Genomic DNA, 19,876 nt, shown 5'->3' with positions numbered 1-19,876 from the left:
TTTTACGATGAGAGTGGTGTATAAAAAATGTTAATTTTAGAAACTGACAAATTCAAAGGAAATCAATTCTTAGATTGAAGTTATAACTAAAACTCAGGCAATTCGGTAATGTAGCTACGCACGGTTAACGCACGGTTAAGGCACGGTTGGGGAAATATAAACATACAAGTGGTTAACTAGGGCACATGATCTGAATGTGACGATCTGTAAATTTTACAGTGTGATTCCCGCTTTGAATAAATATTCTAATTCTAAAGCAACAGCCCTGCTTCGTGTGACCGTCCTATATTTGAAATCCTTATTTCGATTAACGATCTCTTCAAGTAACCAGGCTCTTCAAATTAAGTTAACATCTCCTAAGCAAGAATCCCGAGATTCATGCTTACTAATTGTGTACTCACTAGACGGCTTAACCGTGCCTTAACCGTGCCTTAACCGTGCCTTAACCGTGCGTAGCTACATTACCGAATTGCCAAAGCCCAAAACTCAAACTGTAAATTATAAATTGGCTGCGGGACCATGGCAAATGAATTTTCCTTGCCAACATTTCTATTTATAAGATAAGCGTCGAGCTACATGTTCCATGTTTAATGATATGATTTAATTTTCCCATCTATTACAGAGATGGAGGTCTTTAAGTTATTTAATGTGATAGCATTTTAAATGTCAATAATTGCAGAGATCTCGTCAGACCTTTTGATGTGCCTATTTAATCGCAATTTGATGGCGTGGATCTAATTTAATAATGAAAATGCCAAAATTAAGTATCATATTTAGTTAAATATATAACAATAGAGATAGTAACATTGTCTCTTTTAACAATCGGTCATATATTTTGGGACGACTTTGGGCAAGACTGCAAGTTGGGTTGGTACAAAGATACAGCTGAACTTTATTAGGCCTCTGACCACATATTTGGTCAGAAAGACATAGGCATGCTATTGATAGGTCAGAAGTCAAAAAACATTAGTTCGGTAATAGAAACTGGACATAAATTGAACTTGGGGAAGTTGGCTGATTTATGACTAATATTCAAACTGCTGCATTAACCCGAAACTGTACTCAATGTTGTACGTGACAACTTAAGGGGGCCGGGGGGTCTTCATCAAAATTCTCTCGAAATTGATTTTATAGTCTTTTCTGATAGAGGGGAGTGATATCTATCAGCTGCTTTTGGTCCCATGGAAAAATATTGTTCCTAGCCAAAATTATCGCCAGTCAAAGGTCAGCGCTTATGTGTAATTGTATTGCGCGAGCGATTTTCAATGGCGCGCACTGAAAATCGAGTCTAAAAATCTATCTTCTCCTACATTTTTTGAGCAATCACCCTGAAACTTTCAGGATATGTTCTAGGGATCATTTAGAAGATATCTGTCGAGCCGAATTTTGAGATAGGCCTTAGAAGATTTTTAATTCAATTTTGAAAATCTTGGACCTGAAAAAATTGTCAAAAAATGAGGTCCAAGATTTTCAAAATTGAATTAAAAATCTTCTAAGGCCTATCTCAAAATTCGGCTCGACAGATATCTTCTAAATGATCCCTAGAACATATCCTGAAAGTTTCTGGGTGATTGTTCAAAAAATGTAGGAGAAGATAGATTTTTAGACTCGATTTTCAGGGCGCGCGATTGAAAATCGCTCGCGCAATACAATTACACATAAGCGCTGACCTTTGACTGGCGATAATTTTGGCTAGGAACAATATTTTTCCATGGGACCAAAAGCAGCTGATAGATATCACTCCCCTCTATCAGAAATAACTATAAAATCAATTTCGAGAGAATTTTGATGAAGACCCCCCCCCCCGGCCCCCATAAGCCATTTTATATTTGATAATGAGCTGTCATTGAAACGGATTATAGACAATACTTTAAGTGCCCTGTAATAAATATTCGATAAAGTTTTTCAGCAACTCGTTCGTCAGACTGCAGGAAACAAAAATATTTTGACAATGAGATGTGGTCACAACATATTCTATTTCATTGATATTCATGAATTATTTACAACAAACCATTTCAAATATTTCTGGACCTCTGAAACAATGCAATAACCTGAGCCTTTTAGATCAGAGATATGTGAAATTGCTGTATTTATTCCTGATTTAACAGAAATTGCTCAGATCCCTAAATTTTCTCATTTGCCAAACCTTTTATCTAATCTCCAATTATATATTATCAATATTAGGGACATATTCTGGTCATATGGCATTTTCCCATGCCAAATGAACATAACTTGGGCAATAAGCCCTCTGCCTAATCTTATCCTCGATAATCAAATGAAAAACTATACTCCTAACTCCTGTTCCCAACGGACAGATGTTATCGGTGAATATCGATATTCAGAATGTGTCGAATAACGTCAACTTCGAGACGCAAGACTGCGAACACTGCCCAGGGGAAGCAGAAACTTCCCAGCACTTCTTCTGCGAATGCATCCAGCTGATGACACTCAAAATGAGGATATTTGGTAAACCCCTTCTTACAATGGAGGAACTTATCAACAGTAAACTCAACCACATCATCAAATATGCGGAACAGTCAAAAAGACTAGAAAGGGACGATATTTTTGGGTAACCTCCTAGAATTTCACATCAGGGACCACACTAAAACCCATTCTAGATCCAGCTAGGCCCGTCTCCGTAGTCCCTTGTCTGCCCGCAGAAGTACTACAACGGAAGTGGGTTTGCTCAGAGCCAGGTAGTGGCAGCTTCAAGACTCCAGGGGTCTGTTGCGTAGATATTTATTTGTTTATGATTATGTATATACTTTGGGAGTCCTGGCGTCTAGCTAGCAGGAGTTGCACTCTGTGGGCACGGCGAGAAGGCTTCCCGCTTACCGCAGGAGGCCAAAGTCCGTTGACCGTAACCGAGAAAGAGAGAGAATATCGATATTTTTAATTCCTGGAAATAGAGGCATGACAAACTTACGCAGAAAGAATGCGACTTACTATTGGACGAATTATTTTAATACTATCGGATTGTTGAAAAAGGAAACATAGTTTTCTTAAAATCGCTCAAATTTATACAAAAATTTACAGAAAACATACACATTCAAAGCAGGGAAAACACAGTTGGTCATGGTGAACAGGTGTTGCCACCCTAAAAACTGTCATTAAAACATTCTGACGCCACCATTACTTAATTTTTGTTTTTGTAGTAATATTGAAGTATCAAAAATATCATACATTTCATCGAAATAAACGAACTCAAATCAGATTGTCCACAAATTACGTAAGCCAGCTTAGGGGGAGGAGGTATGGAAAAGCTTACTGTAGTTTCCACACACTTTGTGTAAAGTGGCTAACAGAGGGTGGGGTGTAGGTCTAAATGGCCAAATAATGGCTTACCTAATATGCGAACGATCCAAAATTTAAATCAAAAAACACATCAGTCATTACATGTCCTCAATAAATTCAATACGGATCTTAGTTTCTGTTGTGGGTGAGGGTGTTTCAACATAATGAGGATTCTTGTACGCTAGGCTCCAGTGTACGCTAGGCTCCAGTGCTGGTTTGATCTTCAGGGATGATCGTCTGCGTATCCTCTTATCATTGAAAACTCCATATAGAGCAATGCCGGCTGCAAGACTAAATACCACCCCCGTCATTATGCAGAATATGAGCAGCGACTTGCTGAACCCTGGTAAAATTCCGTGTGAGGTATATTATCCACATAATTTCAAAATTAAGATAATGTGACATTTAACTTTGCTTGGCGGTACCCGTCTGATGGTTTTATCTGTTGAACTTGAATTGAATATTAGATTATATCGGTATAATTTAATTCCATGTATTTCTCAATAATGGTTCTATCACAACGACAAGGTAACTTAAGTAGTGCCTGTCCGAAGCATTGTAAGTGTACGCGCTATATAAACGATCTTGTTGCGTTGCCAGAGATAACCCAGCTAAGATTAGAAAATTATCATAATTACCAAACTAATATTAGAAAAAATAATAGAATAACAGAATTAAAATCAGGAAATGTCAGAATATATCGATATCCAACATGTGCACGTGTTATGTATTAAAACAAAGTTAAAGTAACTGAAATAAGGTACGAACTTGGCAAAGAATCCAGAGCGCTCGCCTCATTCTGTATCAAGCACAGAGGTCCAGAGTATCCGGGAATGCAGATATCACAGAGCTGACCAGTCCAGTGTCCCAGACAATGTAACACCCCCTCGTTGTCACACTCCGCTCTTCCTGGCTCTCTTTTGCACGTGCAGTTCGGTCCGAAATACATTTCCTTACATCTGCGGTGGAAATGTATTTTGGATTCAGTCAGATAGTCAAATTAAAACTAAGATAAATTTGAAATGTCTGAACGATACCTAGTATATAGAAATTCAGGAATCTTCAGAGAAAGGTGAGGTTGTTTTTACCTATCACAGTTAGGACCGTTCCAGTTAGAAGTACAAGTTTTGTCGCCCTGGTCTGTACATTTGTATTTCTCTGTGTCTGTACACTCTACTGAACAATCTTGTCCAAACCAACCTTGCTTACAATCCGTACAGTCTGTTCCTGGGGAATGGAGGTCGTGGAGTTAACTAAAGCCTACCTTTGGATTATGATTTTAAATCTAATTCTATCTAAACAATGAAGCTAGTACGTCATTGCTGTATGAAAAAGTGAAGAAGAAATTGAAATCAGCTGGGAACGATTATTGGAAAGCGTACCAGCTCTTTCTCCAGAGCAGATCTTGTTTCCATGGTCATCACAAGTCCACAATGTACTGTTGAGATCACAATAAAGATCACATCCACTCCCATACCACCCTGTCTCACAAAGAGAACAGTTCTGTCCTGTAAAGTGTCCCAAACATTCCTTCTCCCCAGTATCACTACAGTTCCAAGCTGAGCTGGCTTGACAGAAAGTGTCACAGTTAGGGCCAAAATAGTCAGCTGCACAAGTTTCACATTCTGAACCTGTCCAGTGTCCTTCGCAAACTTTTCTCCCGGTTGTTGAGTTGCAATCGTATTGGCCAGGAACTTTTGTGCAATTTACTGAACATTGTGCACCGTACCAATCTTGGACACAGTCCGTGCAATAAACTCCTGTAAATAAAAACTGGTCAAAGGTTCATGATGGACACGATTAAAACAAAAGTCTTTATTTACAATATGGTTTGGGAACCGGAAGATTCTTTGAAAATTCCTTCCTGATGCTTTATTTTAATGCCAGTTGCTGTGTATTATTTTATTAGAAATATGCAATCAGGTTTGAATGTCGACCATAAATATTTTATTGCCATACCAGTTCTCTTTCCGTTGCAGATGTGACTTCCATGGTCATCACAAGTCCACAATGTACTGTTGAGATCACAATAAAGATCACATCCACTCCCATACCACCCTGTCTCACAAAGAGAACAGTTCTGTCCTGTAAAATGTCCCAAACATTCCTTCTCCCCAGTATTACTACAGTTCATAGCTGCACTGGCTTGACAGAAAGTGTCACAGTTAGCACCGTAATAGTTTGGTGAACAGGAATCACATTCTGAACCTGTCCAGTGAGTTTCACAAACTTTTTCTCCGGTTGTCGAGTTGCAGGTGTATTGATTAGGAACTGCCGTGCAATTTACGGAACAGTTCATACCAAACTTCCCTGAAATTTTGTATTGAGAAGTCGGATTTTAATAAATTTACATCACAATGAAAAATTCCTTTAGCCGCAAAGGTGTTGATGAGATGCAAATCAGTCATATCTCTGACGATTAGTCATCAATGATCAATGCTTTTGCGTATGAAAACAAAGCTTAAATTCGAACTAGCCACTAGAAAAGGATAATTATATTTATGAACTAAAAGTATTTCCATTAAAGCCAACCTGATGGGCAGGGAGTTTGAACATCACATTTATCTCCGGTCCATCTTCCCAAGCAGTCCCTGGTCCCGTTTTGAGAGCAGTTGTATTGAGATGTAGGAACACAGTGGACATTGCAACTCGTGTTGTAGTAGTTCGGCTTACAAATGTGGTCACCTGGATAAAGCGGGAGGTTAATGGTATTTAACGTGAACATTATTCCTGGTTTTTAGAATGAGATTCTAAATTAAAAAGGTTGTAGATTGCCTAGAGAGAATTAAAAATGTGTGCTCTCACCGTTACTATCACAAGTAAAATTGTTGATCGGCTGACAGAACTTGGTGCAGTTAGTGTTGTAGTAGTTATTTATGCACCCACAACAACCAATGCCACCATGGTTACCATCACAATAAACCTGAAAATAGGGCGCTTGGTTCAGTCAAGTTTTGGGATATGTTTTCAAGGGTTCAGACAACCCTCCTCATGTTCATATGAATGAGTCTGCGCTATAAACTTCCTAGTCGGTATTAATTTTCTATGGATCCATTCAAAAATTCAATATAACATGAGGCCAATTTTTTTCGTTTCTATAATTTTACCTTGTATGATATTTGGAATTGCCCTGATCCCTGAGCAGTTGTGTGTTTTACAAGGTGTTCAACATTGCTTGATTTTCCTTTTATGTCAAGGTTCATCGTGAAGTCAGAAATTTTATCATCAAATAAATAATCAGCATCAACCACATTAACTTTCATTTTTAAATCCTCCTGTAATTGTAAAGGATCAAGTTGAACCGTTTATCGTGACGTCTGTGCTCTTAAAGTTAACCAATCCTAAGCCGTGATTCAATTTTCTTTTAGAGTTCATAAAACATCGGATAAGTTGAATTCTATTTCAAACTGATCGACACATACTGTTCTGCTGACGTTTTGACTCACCACAGAATTAAGATTTATCGTTATTGGATTAAAAACTCCAGACTTTAAGGCGTCGTTTCCTGTTTTGAAGTTTATGTTGTTGCTAGCGTCAGCCGTAAAATCCGTCGTTACAACCGTTTTGTACGTACTATGGACAAAGTGGTGACGTGTTATAACCTAATAATGGCTATAATGCTTCTTAAATACAAGATGATTACAAGAAAAAAGGTTTAAATTATTTTAAAACTAAACAGTCTAAACTTTTTCCGGCTTAAAGATGGTTTGACATTTTTGTGGACTGAATCTTCTTTGAAATAGATGCAAGTAGCTTACAGGCTTGATGAAACTCCTTCGAAAACCATAGTGAACTTAAAATCACACCCAACTCCCGATATTCCTGCTGAGCAGATTGTGGTATCATTGTGGTACATTTTCAGAGTCACATCTACCGCCGCTGCCTCCGCACATTTGTCCTGAAAGATGCCCTTACAGTGGATATGGAGACAAGATAACAGCCAAGATATCAGCAATTCAAAGCTTGATTAAATCTAAGCGCACACAGTGCAAATAGAACGATCGGATTGAATGTAAAATGGTAAAGTAAACTGTGAATCTAATTTGTACCAACCACTATCAGAAGTATAACCAGGACCGTGATTATAAGAAAGGTAGTTGTTAATATCATTCTAAAGACTTCTGAAACAAGGTGAGCAGTTTAGCTCTCCATCAAAGATTACTTCCATACTAATTGTCAGAAATGCCTGAAGCTAACTGTTCGAACTTATATATTATAATATACCAATGGAAAATCAATTATCAATTATCAATAGGGCGTTAAATGCATATACCGGTACCTAGCCTTCCATTTTAGATAAAAACCGGTGGTATATTTTCCCTTTGTCACGCTAATATATTATTACCAAGTTAGAGGTGTATAGCATGACCCTACCACTAATCTGTCCGATAAGAATTAAGCAGAAGTAAATGTGTCGCTATGGAAATTGGAAAAGTATGAACCATCTCTACTGATAGTAAATAGAAGTTTCAATTCTGTCCTGACACTGTTGATATATGATGAGGCGATGAAGCAAACGTGAGCGGTTGGGAAATGGGCTGAATGCTGATACTGCACTGCAGGCTAAGTATCTTCAGTATATTTAGCAGACAAGACAGAAGTTGTAAACAAATTTAAAAGTATAAACTATAAACTGATGAAAATCTAATATGATAAGATATTAGATAAGAATGCTGCAGGCGTCACAAATATTTTTGAAGGGACTGCTTTCGTTGTGTATTACGTGGTGTCAAGTACAAGAAATCTTATTAAAGTATAAAATAACATCATCCGAATAATCATGGGGACACAATTATATATCCACGATATCTGTCATTTCTGCAGGTTTTACGACACAGTATAATCGAGTTAATTAACCACCGATCGGAAACCTTACGAAACTGTTGTGTTTTAAACGTACATGGTCTGGATATGTGGGACTAACTTTAAACACGAGTCTTAACCACATTTGGTCTGGTGCAGTGAAATATTACAGTTCAGACTGCCAGGCTACGAACTTGTTACTTACACGAAGCCTGAACTCTGTGATAATACTTACACGAAGCCTGAACTCTGTACAGATAGTGGTAATGCTGCATATTATCATGATGTTATACTTTTTAACGGGGGAAAGTTTGACGTAAGGAAGTAATTTCTCTATACCATCTGTACAAGGAGATGTACGCCTTTAGAAAGGTTTGTGGTCGGCAGAACTTATGAGTGGAGACCACAACGGTTGTCCAGGACCGACTCTTGATCTTGATACTGAATATTGCGCCTCACGACATATTTATTATTTTGAAACACGAACGTCAATATTTAACATAATAGCTCGGTTGTGAATTATCTTGAAACCCGACCATCGACTGCCGTGATCTTTGAGATATGTGCATTTATATAGATCTATAGACATTAAATCCTGACATCAAATGCTTTAGCCTTAATTTGAAATTCTGATTAACAAATTTTAAGTACATCAAATGCTTTGACCTTGATTGGAATCCTGCATAACGATTTTAAATTGTTACTTTTGTAAATATATATTTCATGGCTGGACTTCTACACAATAAAATAAAGCGGTTGTGATTAGATCCTTGTAAGTCTTTACATCATTTATTTACATCAATTCTCAAATTATTTGTTATATAGTAGTGTTGAAAGTATTAAAACTCTATATATGTATATATATGTAATATCACCAAGTTTGAGATATATAAATGTGGATTCTGGTGGGGAGGCGGGGCATCATATTTTGGCACGTGACAGTGATTCTAGAGTTTGAAATTTGGATGGTCATTGGTCTATAGTCGAAGCTGTTTGGTTAATTTCTGTCACGTATCAAGAAACATACCTCGCCTCCCCAGCAGAATCCACATGATCTATAACATGCCACTATCACCTCATTTATTTCCGATTAGAGAGAATTAGGCAGAAGTATAATTAATGTGCCGATATCAGGTACCTATGCGGACCTGTCAGAAAATAGAACTTTCAATTCTAACACAATTAAAGCGGTGAAGAAAATTTGACCAGTTGAGAAATGGACTGCAAGTCAGGCAACTTGAATAAATAGGTACAAGGAAAACAGGATTTAACATAACTTAAAATTAAAACTGATCTAATCCGATTTCGATAAGATATGCCGGCGTCAATTCTGATTCAAAGGACCGCCTTGTAGGGACGTGAACTGTATTTGATGGTGTCAAGTAAAACAGAATATTATTCAAGTACAAAATAATATCCTTCAAATAATTACAAGGACATGATAATATAACAGTCTCTTCTGCATGTGCTATAAGTATATATAATTATATGGTCTAAAATATAATCGAGTTAAGGCCAGATTGGACGTCATAGTACTTTTTTTTACTACACCATGCATTCACACGTTCATAACTTTTTGTACATGGGTCTAACTTAAACGAGATTTGGCTTGACAAACACTATTATTTATTTATATGTATTACAGTTCTCATTGCTAGAATTTAAATCTGTTTTTTTGCACCGGCATGGTTTCAGATAATGATAAGACTCCGTATATGATTAGATTAGTTTTTAACGTGGAAATGTTTCGCTGCAGACGCAAGACGTCAATTTTCAGAGACATTTGGTAAGGGTTGTCTGACCATGAGATTGTACTTTTCTTATAATTATAATATTATATACAAATAAATATTATATAAACACTGAAATCTGAATAAACACTGAACACAGAACAGCTCATGAGCCCATGAATAATGAATAATGATAAAATTCTTAATATCAGATGAACTTTATATATCAGATGAACTTCATATATCAGATGAACTTTATTATGATAGAAATTATCAAGATGTAACAACATTTCTGACCTTGTAAGCAAAGTCGAGTTGACCAGTGCCTCTAGTAAGAGAATCATTGTGTTCCACCCCACTTTGCGCGGAGGTTAGACCGAGGTCCAGAACAAACTTGGATATGAACTTGTCTATTTCAGTCGAATAGTCGGTATCAAATACCTTAACTCGCACTCTTAGGTCTTCCTGTGAAGTTAGTTTTTGGTATTTTGTTATCTTAATCAAATTACGATAACAAAAACCCCTGATACATATTTTTTAACAATCCTTATTTATTTTTAGATCACAAAAACTTTCCGATTTTACCTAATATATTCACACTTCTTTAAGAAATCGAATAAACGCAAAATAAACGGTTTCCGCTGATAAGATAAAGCCATTTTGTCCCTACACATATATCTACACTTGATATAAAATGAACAGCTTTATTTACCACTGTATCGTTTGTTAGCTGTACTATCTGGGGGTTTCTTAAGCTCTTCCCCAATCCGTCATCTCCTTTAGAAAATATTATATCGTGGCTCACATCTGTTGGGAAACTTGAACTTCTGACGAATTTGTGTGTCCTGTGAAGATTTTATTTTAGGCGGAACTGTTAAGATCTAGACTAAGACTGTTAATATCTAGATTCTAAACTGTTTAATAAGCCTGCGAACAGTAACACTGGAGCACCCAGAATCCATGAATGGTGCCGTCCATAAATCGGTCAGTCCAAATTAGAGTCAATATGGTAATCGGTATTAATAATTGATATCCATCATCCATGCTTTTATTGAATAACTTATTCGATAAATTCATTAAGGAAGCTCATTCAATTTTTCAAATCGGTAACTTTGAGCTTCTCACACGGCATTCAGCAATGCACCGCGAACTAAACCTAGTTAGCCTTGCACAGTGAGTAAACTAAACTTATGCACCACCATCAAACCACTAAAAATAACGTCCGGCACGAGGCATTCTTATTAATAACGAGGAAATGGAAAGCCTTACCGTATTGCTATCATGTAATAGAGCTTACTCACTTTCTAGTGCTAGCTCCAATGATTGTCATTGACAGCTTGAAGTTGCATGGAGTGCCCGGAATATCTTGACAGGATGCAGTGAAATTGTGGTATTTCAATAAAGTGAAATCAACTGTAGATCCTTCGTTTTGCCAAACCTGTGGGTTTCAATCTAATTCTTAAATTATACGATAAACATTTGACATGATGCAAAGAGAAATTGAGAAAAGCAATTATCGGGAATAACTAGGGACCGTTCATATATTACGTAATCACTTTGTGGCCAATTTTAGCCCCCTCCCCACTCCGTAATCAGTTTTACACATAGCTATTGTGTCAAAATTACACTAGCTTTCATTTTGAAACCCCGCTCAGCTGATTACGTAGTATGTGAACGACCCGGGGGGGGGGGGGGGGATCAGGTACTAAGTGACGTACGTAACGTCGACTAAGTGCAGTTTTGGACTTTACAAAAGGACACATCCACCCCCTCCACGGTACAAACTGCTTTTTCGGATGATATTTAGGACACCCACCCCCTTTTGCCGGCTTTTGCGGTACTAACTGTTGAGAAATAACGGTACTAACTGAGTCTGGGTATATAAAATAAGATACCCACCCATAAATTGCTTTAAACAGCTCATTAAACATTGGAAATGGGCAAATTATACCCAAATTATACCCACTATTTAGTAAGGGTTTTGTTTTCGATGTAGTCGAATCTAATAAAAAGTTACAAAATTTAAAAAAATACAAAATACCCAAAAAAAACTCAAAAAACCTCAAAACCCATTCCCAAAATTTGAGGTAAAATGTGTAAAATTGTTTTTTTTTTGGGTTGTACACCCAAAAAATGAACCCCTTAGTACCATGTACTAACTGTTTTTCTGGGAAATGAGCAGCAGACCCACCACTTAGTACAAGAATACTAACTGCATTTTGGAAGAAAATATGACCCACCCACCCAACGTCACGTACGATTCTGACCATATGAACGACCCCCTATTGTAATATCGGATAAATGACGGTTAGTTTCAGTTTCCAAATATCGAATCGTTACAATTATTATTTACAATTAAATTACAATTAAATACAGATTGGTCGAAAATACGTTTTTATAAACCGCAATCCATTCGAAGAGCAATCACCCTCACCTGGCATAAAAGACATAAGGAGAATAATAACCGTATCATGATCGCTTAATTCGTTTGACAAAAGTATAGGTAGTTGTTTGCAAACAAATACACAGTACTAAACGGTAAATGTCTCCCAAATATCCCGTATATATAACCGTCACAATATCGACGCGACAGTATGTTAGCTTCAGCTTTTCAACCTCACGTGAATTTACCATTCATTGGTTATCTCTCCCCCGTACCAAAATAACAAGACATGCCCAATTAAATTATTTCACAAGTACTGTCCCATCTAAGCGGACCACTTACATGCTATTGCGGCAAAGTTAATTTACAATGGACGAATGAAAAGGATGGCAGTAATCTGGTAAATCCCAAATCTAAAAACATTTCTACATGTTTACTGTCTAATGAAGTTAGTCGGGGGCTAATATGATATAATATAAGCTGGTTAACAGCTGTTTCTGCTGATAATAATTATAAGGACGACTCCGGAATTAAGTGTGAATTCTGGTTAATGGTATTTCGACTTTAGAAAATTTTGCAGCTTGAACAAATTATAACTAGACTTTTGTAAAATTGGTAGAAATATTTCAAAAAACTATTTTTCTTCAAATATATAGGTTCGGTACTAAATGTTTTTTGTCACCAAGTTAATTACCACTAGCAGGATCCCGTCTAACCCTAAAGCGGTGTCAAGATTCAAGAGACTAAAATAATTATTACCTGTTTAATTCGCGTTTTTGACACCACTTGGGAGTCCAAATTTTGGGCACTAAAATTCTTATTCCTAGGCAAATTTTTTATTTTTTCATGCTGATGTGAAGGCCATTAAAGCATTTGACCCAGTCACAAAAATTTCAGTTGTATATCTTTTACGGTTTTTGCGGAAAGTCGCGTTAAAGTTGATGCCGTGGTGTCAGTAAAATGGCACGGATCCATATATATATATCGTATCGCTTTATATATAGTAAGATTATGACCGGATTAGATACTAACAATTTTACTTCAATTTAGCATCGTGCCAAAGTCTACCGGAACATGCCTCTATACGTAGCCTGGTATGAGGCCCTAGTTGCTTGGCACGAGCTTTGAGTAGCCTGGTATTTGTAAAGAAACATGTTCAGTTAGGATGTCCAATTTTGGTGTCACATCTTATTATACATAAAGCGAGACGATATTATATACATGTGTTTATCCGAACCATTTTACTGACAGTTGACACCACGGCATCAACTTTAACACGACTTTCCGCATAAACCGTAAATGATATACAACTTTAACTTTTTTTGACTGGTTCAAATGCTTTGATGGCCTTCAAATCAGCATGAAAAAATAAAAAATAGGGGCCAAGGAATAAGAATTTTAGTGCCCAAAATTTGGATCCCCAAGTGGTGTCAAAAACGCGAATTAAATAGGTAATAATTTTAACCCGTCTAACCCATTTAGGGTTAGACGGGTTCCTGCTAGTATATGTAATTCGACAACCAGAATCCATGACATATACCTTACAAGACATTTTTATAACGTACGAAATGCGACGGTTTTCCCGAAATTTCGCCATATTTTCGGACCGCCAAAATTTCGGTCGTCGTAATAGAATCCGTCGCATTATTTTTAGCTTATTCCAATAATTGTGGCTTCATCGATTCATTTTGTTCTTGAAAAGTTAGTGATATAATGGTGGGACAAATAAACACAATATTCCATGATGAATTTAATGTCAAGTAATACGTTTTAAATTTACAATAAATTACATTTATGTGCTAACATAAACGTCTTATAAGAGACTAAGTCAAGATAAACAATTTAATACCAAACTCAATAAGTGAAACTGAAAGAGTCGAGCCGGACCCCTTAGAGGAAGATGAAGAAATCGATTTATAAGTTTCATTTTGTTTCAACATGATTTTACCGATTTTTAGAAAAGTTTGAATTTCCTTTAGCTTTGTGTCAGAAAACAAAATGATGAAAAATACCCTTATTTTCTGTGACGTCCGAAATGTGACGGTTTTTGTTCAATTTCGCCATATTTTCGGACCGCCAAAATTTCGGTCGTCGCAAATTGGTCCGCCACAAAAATGTCTTGTAAGGTAGTACATTTAAAAATGTCAATTTACTCCAAGGTTTTTCCATTTTATCCGTTTAACGATTTATGTCCTGTTAAAATTCAAATTTTTACTCTAACTGTTTTGATCTGTACTGATCACCATTTTAGGATGTCTTGATTTCTTTTAGGGGTTTTGAATATTTTAATGGTGTAAACAGTTTCTTAATAATGTCGTGTTAGGTCATTTAGGAATTTTTTTATCTCAGCCGAGTAGTCTGGATCAAATATTTGTATTCATATTGGTTGGTTTTTGGCATCATGTTATCATAACTTTATTAACTCCATCCTTCATACTTTCATAGATTTGATTTATTTTTAGAGCCCACGCAAGAAGTCCATGATTCTAGCTAGACTCCAGGAATTCATATTGCTTTGAACACGAGACATTATACTTATCGCTATTCAGGCTGTTACAGGTCCAAACTCAGCGAAGGAACTTAAAATTGTTCCTCAGAATTGAAGTTAAAGGCCAGCCGCCAGGCCAGGCCGAAGTACTTGATGTCGAGATTCGATTTGACTATCGATAAGCATTAAGCATGTCTTGAAATAAGACGTTAAGTATCTTAACTCTAAGAGTCAATATTCGAATCGAGTAAAAGATGAGAATTGAAACGGAGAAAAACTAATGCAAATCGGAAATGCCAGAAAATATTCCTTGATAGCTAGCTCATTGAAATACAGGCTGGCCCAGAAGTAACTACCCACACGCAACCCTTTAATAACTCACGTAATTCGTATCAGAATGACCCATATCTATATTATCTGAAAATTTTAAGCGATTCTGATATGAATTACGTGAGTTATTAAAGGGTTACCCTGTACCAAGGATGGACAGAACATTTTAATAATGGACTGAATTTTGTCACAATCAAAACTGGAAAACTTTTCCAAATAATGATAAAGATTTTTCCAAAATCTTTATTATTAATTATTCCTTATCCATTCCATTTGGGGACGTCCGGGGTCTCTCCTTTATCGGGCGTAATTCATGTTCCTACGTTTCACTTAACCACGAATAATGTTAAATTCGAATTCTATCAGTTCACATGGCTGGCGAACAAGAGGGCCAGCTGCCTTCCCTTGTAACCCTGTGTGGTTTTACGGTACTGCACCTGGCACCATCGAGCACTTAATTTGTAAACAATGGATTACTAAATCATAATCTCAGAGTAAACCCCAGAATACTTAGCACCTCAACCGGTTTAATCCCAGTACTTGGCCCCTCTTGACTTTAGTCATTAGTTCCAACTTCCAAGATATGTACTAAACTTTTCTCTTGGTGCTAATCGACTCCTCAAATTCTCAGGTTCTGGCGACGATATGCCACGATGTGATAAATGGAAGTTGCCGAGGTGGAACAACGTTATCGCTGCTACACGACAAGACCTTTTCGCTGGTGGGGGAGGCGGCATCCCAGGACTTGTGTTTGTACCTGACACAGGCGGCGTGTGTGCCTTACTTCGGCATGCTGGAAAAGTGGCTTTATAAAGGTGAGAACGGTGTCATTCTAAGCCACAACTGCGCAGATATCATGTTTGTGGCTTCTAAATGAATTATTTTTCAAAGATATGTAACAGCCTGTCATTGTATCTTGAGTATCAACTCAACACTATTAATAACAGAAGACCATGGCTAAGGTATGATAGACGACCCTTACAACGAGTTCTTTGTGGAAGAGTTTGGAGAAGGCTGCCAGCTTGAACAAGTACAGAGAAAGTATGAACTGGTTTACGACACCTATTGGGAGAAGAGATACAGTCTCAATATTCAGCAGGTGAGTAGTTAGCGCTCAGCCAGTGACACTGACTGTTATCTTAGGTGCGTAGAGTAGAACTTCTATATACCTAGCGCTCCTATCTCATTTATAGACCCTTAAAATGGGGGTTATTTTGTACAAGTTACGATAGTTTAGTGGAGGTCGGACAACACGTTCATCAGCCCTTGTGACAACATTAAATTACGATTAAAATTCATTAAATCATAGATACTTGAAAAGATAATATAATTTAATTAAAATTTTAGGTGCCTTTGTTTCTTGGAAAGATAGCTGAAAAGGTACTTCACACGGGTAAGTATCTAAACGTGATAAGACACTGTGGATACAACGTGCAGTGTCCCGATTCTAGGGAGATAAAGTACACCCTTGTGGAGCGGGAGTATATGGAATGCATTGAAACCGCCTACGCCTTCGCTTCCCAGCGCCTTCTGAACCTCCTGATGGAGGAACATAAACTTATGGAGAGGTTGTCCAGTATAAAGAGCTTCTTCTTGATGGGGCAAGGTGAGACTGAGGGTATTTGTGATGGTTATTTTGGCTGCACGACTTAGGGGACCCACAATTATTAGGGGTCCCTCGGTTTACTGTATACATTAATAAGAGTTTACTAAATATCATACCCAAACACTGAGGCTACAGCAAACAAATACTCGATCTTGCTGGAGTATGTGGAGTAAAATGAGCAGATATCATGAAGTTGAGAATGGTTAGTCCTTCGCATCTTAGCGGGTGTCTTACCAACACTCAACCTGTCGATATGAAAGTCAGTAATGACCTACTACTCTTTAATAGCTTGCACATACTCTTGAACAGAGTACTTTGGGCGATGCACTAGGGATTTAAATCCTCTCTGAAAGCCCTCAATCATGTTTGAGGTTCGAGTGAACTCCGGATCCTGAATGATTCTCTACCAGGGCTTCTGAAATTAGGTTCTGCGTCGCCGAAAGAGGTTGATCTGCAGCTTTCCTTTTCAGGGATGTTAGGACTTCTCTTCATTCAGGGGCTGCGAGGTCTGCTTCGTGGTTGTGGGTTTCGTACTCAATCTGAGAGAATTGTCTGAGAGGGATAGATAGCACAGACGTCAGACAGGGACACTTCGTGGGAAGTTTGTGCTTGCAGCACCGCCAGGCAGAGGTGAGGGCTGAATCCTTGTCCTTCTTCCGAAAGTAGATGTATTCATCAGAGTCAAGTAGCTGTTGAGATCCTGTCTGATCAGAGATGCATTTGGAGAAGGTAGGCGCCTACCTTCTTGTTGATAGAATGGGATACTATTGTCTTTAATCTTCCAGTATAAGTCTCACTCCCTTGATACATGATCTGACCACTGCACTGATAATCGGGGGTCCCCTAAGTCGGCCTCCCGTTATTTTGGGGCTCAGGTGCAACGACCAACGTGACTATGTGACTATGTCGCCACCAGTCATGCCAAGTATGCCAGCCGCCAGGTCATTAGTATTGGATCATGAGTTGGCACCTCCCATGATCTTATCTTAAATAAGTTGGTTCATGTCAGGTCATTAGTCGACTGATGACCTGTCATGAACCAGTAAGCTTATTTAAGTCATATTATCGCATCACGTCCACGATTCATGTTCTCTGTATTCAAAGAAACAATCTAGAAATAAATCAAACCTTGTGATCTGGCACAAGAAGGAACGACTGAAATTATTTCTATTCGTATTCTAACTTTTGGAAGAAGTCTAAAAGTCCAGCAAGTTGAATGTTACGCGAAATACTAAAACTCTAATTTGAATAATGGAGAAACTGGTAGGGTCAACTGGGTCATAGTGGCGGTATAGTGGCGTTTTAATCAATGCTCTTCAGCCCTTATTTTGTCTGACAATTTATCGCCTTTCACGTTGTAGAACAGGGCTTCAACTAACCCAACCCTGGTTAACTTAATGACTACTGAGAGTGTGTGTTTTTACATTGTCCACTTATTTTTAATCTGTCACATCTCAGGCGATGTGTTTGTTCACTTCATGGATATGGCAGAGCACGAGTTACGAAAGAAACACGACGATATCGTCTCCTCTCGCATAGAATCACTGTTAGACCTGGCCGTGAGGACTAGTGTTGCCGCCAACGACCCCTTCAAAGAAGATCTGAAAGTAGACATTGTGCCCTACGATCTGATCACCCAACTATTCAGGATAATAAATGTCAGGGGTCACACTCTGGGTCCCACTGAGCAAGTCTACCCAGCTTTCGAACCTCATGCTTCTGGGCTGACTGGAGTTGAGGCGTTTACTCTGGACTATAGGGTAGGTCATTACTATAAAGTATACTGTGAGGATAACAGATGTTTCAAATTTATTGTTTTAACTGTAGAAACACTGATCAGTATTTTTACTTTCGATTGTTCCGACAAATTGTGACGCTAGCAAACTGCTCAGGTTGAGTGGCCCGTATCACTGGTAGTATCCCGGAAATCCATCACAAAATACCAGCTGCTGTTCCGGCACCTGTTTCATTGCAAACACGTGGAGCGGCAACTGTGTGCTGTGTGGCAGGCTCACAAGCAGGCCAAGTGGGAACCCATCTACACCACCAAGTGGCACGCTGCTGCATTCTGTCTCCGACAGAGAATGCTGTCCTTTATCAGCAACTACAGCTACTATGCCATGTTTGAAGTTATCGAGAGACAGTGGCATATTTTCACGCAAGAAATGCAGGTTCGTGTTGAGTAGTCATTGTAAACATTAAGATTCTTGTAAGCAACCACCGCCAGCGATCGCTGATCTTTACAAACGAAATATTTAGCAACATGTAACCTAGAGTTATGTGCCCACAAACTTACACACTCCTCCTGACAGACAGTTAAAACGATAGACAACGTATTGGCTATCCACAACGACTTCCTGGAGACTTGTTTGAAGGATTGTCTCCTAACAACGCCAGAGCTGCTGAGAAGTCTGGCAAAACTCCAAGCTATCTGTGTTAACTTCAGTAATGCCATGCTCCGGCTCATTCCGTCAGCAACTGTATCCATAGCAACACAAGCTGAACAAAACATGAAAATGCATTCTCAGGATCATTTTGAGGACCTCATTAAAAACTTCGACTCCAACTTCACCCTACTAACTCTTCAGTTACTCATTAATGTGAGTTTACTTCTTAAAATTAATACCAGGACAATTTTCTACTTAAGTACTTATATTTGCTTTGTCTTATAGCCCATTGCATAGGTAATAGGTTATGTGTCTTACAAAAGTTTTATTAAGACACCTGTAGGCTGTAGTAAGTACAGTCATGCTATTTAATGCTCTCCCAATTTGACACCAAATAACTCGATGATATCTGATCAGTTAAACTTTATTCCAGATCCAGACAATATCCAAGACAGCTTCAGAACACCACCTTTCCTACCTACTATCCCGACTAGATCCTAACGATTACTACGCCAGACTCATGGACCAGAACCCCCACCTTGTGGAACAGGCTGCTAGACTCAACGAGGAGACAAGGGGGGAGTATAACGATGATGGGGAGCCCCCCTCTAATGGGACACCGCCCCCAAGTGAGCCTACTCCTCCTTCTAATGTGGGAGCTATCCCGGTCAAAACTCAGTCAACTACGGGCCCTCTTAAATCTCAACTTGCCGCAAAATCTCTTTCCTCACTCAGGTTTTTAATGTTCACAATTAAAATTTTCTGTTGAACAAATTTTTATGCAAAAATCAGCTTTCGCGCTGAATGAAAAATCAGCTTTCACAAATTTTATGAGCTCTAACATGATTGCTCTTT

The 19,876-nt window shown here is 38.1% G+C and overlaps 3 protein-coding genes across 4 annotated transcripts in view; 1 reads left to right on the top strand and 2 right to left on the bottom strand.

Annotated features, from left to right (window-relative positions):
• The window catches only part of LOC134815355 (eukaryotic translation initiation factor 2 subunit 3, Y-linked-like), a 71,320-nt gene extending 62,387 nt beyond the window's left edge, over positions 1-8,933 (bottom strand). Inside the window, exon 1 of one of the 2 annotated variants that reach the window (XM_063823906.1) lies at positions 8,895-8,933. The gene's annotated coding sequence lies outside the window, so the exon portion shown is untranslated. The remainder of the gene's footprint in view (positions 1-8,894) is intronic. The other variant, XM_063823881.1, reaches the window with a different exon arrangement.
• Positions 1-19,876, top strand: part of LOC134815328 (gamma-tubulin complex component 2-like) — a 28,246-nt gene that overhangs the window by 7,615 nt on the left and 755 nt on the right. Inside the window, exons 8-14 of the mRNA XM_063823849.1 lie at positions 15,660-15,843; positions 15,991-16,127; positions 16,376-16,634; positions 18,093-18,394; positions 18,527-18,805; positions 18,947-19,234; positions 19,455-19,756. Coding sequence (XP_063679919.1) covers positions 15,660-15,843; positions 15,991-16,127; positions 16,376-16,634; positions 18,093-18,394; positions 18,527-18,805; positions 18,947-19,234; positions 19,455-19,756 — 1,751 coding nt within the window. The remainder of the gene's footprint in view (positions 1-15,659; positions 15,844-15,990; positions 16,128-16,375; positions 16,635-18,092; positions 18,395-18,526; positions 18,806-18,946; positions 19,235-19,454; positions 19,757-19,876) is intronic.
• Positions 2,998-7,486, bottom strand: LOC134815338 (multiple epidermal growth factor-like domains protein 10). Its single transcript, XM_063823861.1, has 11 exons — positions 7,348-7,486; positions 7,053-7,192; positions 6,741-6,867; positions 6,402-6,569; positions 6,100-6,217; positions 5,827-5,979; positions 5,254-5,604; positions 4,677-5,054; positions 4,383-4,521; positions 4,063-4,253; positions 2,998-3,637 (listed from the first exon to the last, which is right to left on the bottom strand). The coding sequence occupies exons 1-11, from the start codon at positions 7,402-7,404 to the stop codon at positions 3,393-3,395; spliced, it is 2,067 nt and encodes a 688-aa protein (XP_063679931.1). The 5' UTR covers positions 7,405-7,486; the 3' UTR covers positions 2,998-3,392.

This window comes from Bolinopsis microptera, chromosome 1, assembly GCF_026151205.1.
Source record: "Bolinopsis microptera isolate Bmic1 chromosome 1, MBARI_Bmic_1.0, whole genome shotgun sequence".
Taxonomy (NCBI): Eukaryota; Metazoa; Ctenophora; class Tentaculata; order Lobata; family Bolinopsidae; genus Bolinopsis; species Bolinopsis microptera.
This window is presented reverse-complemented; position numbering and strand designations above follow the sequence as displayed.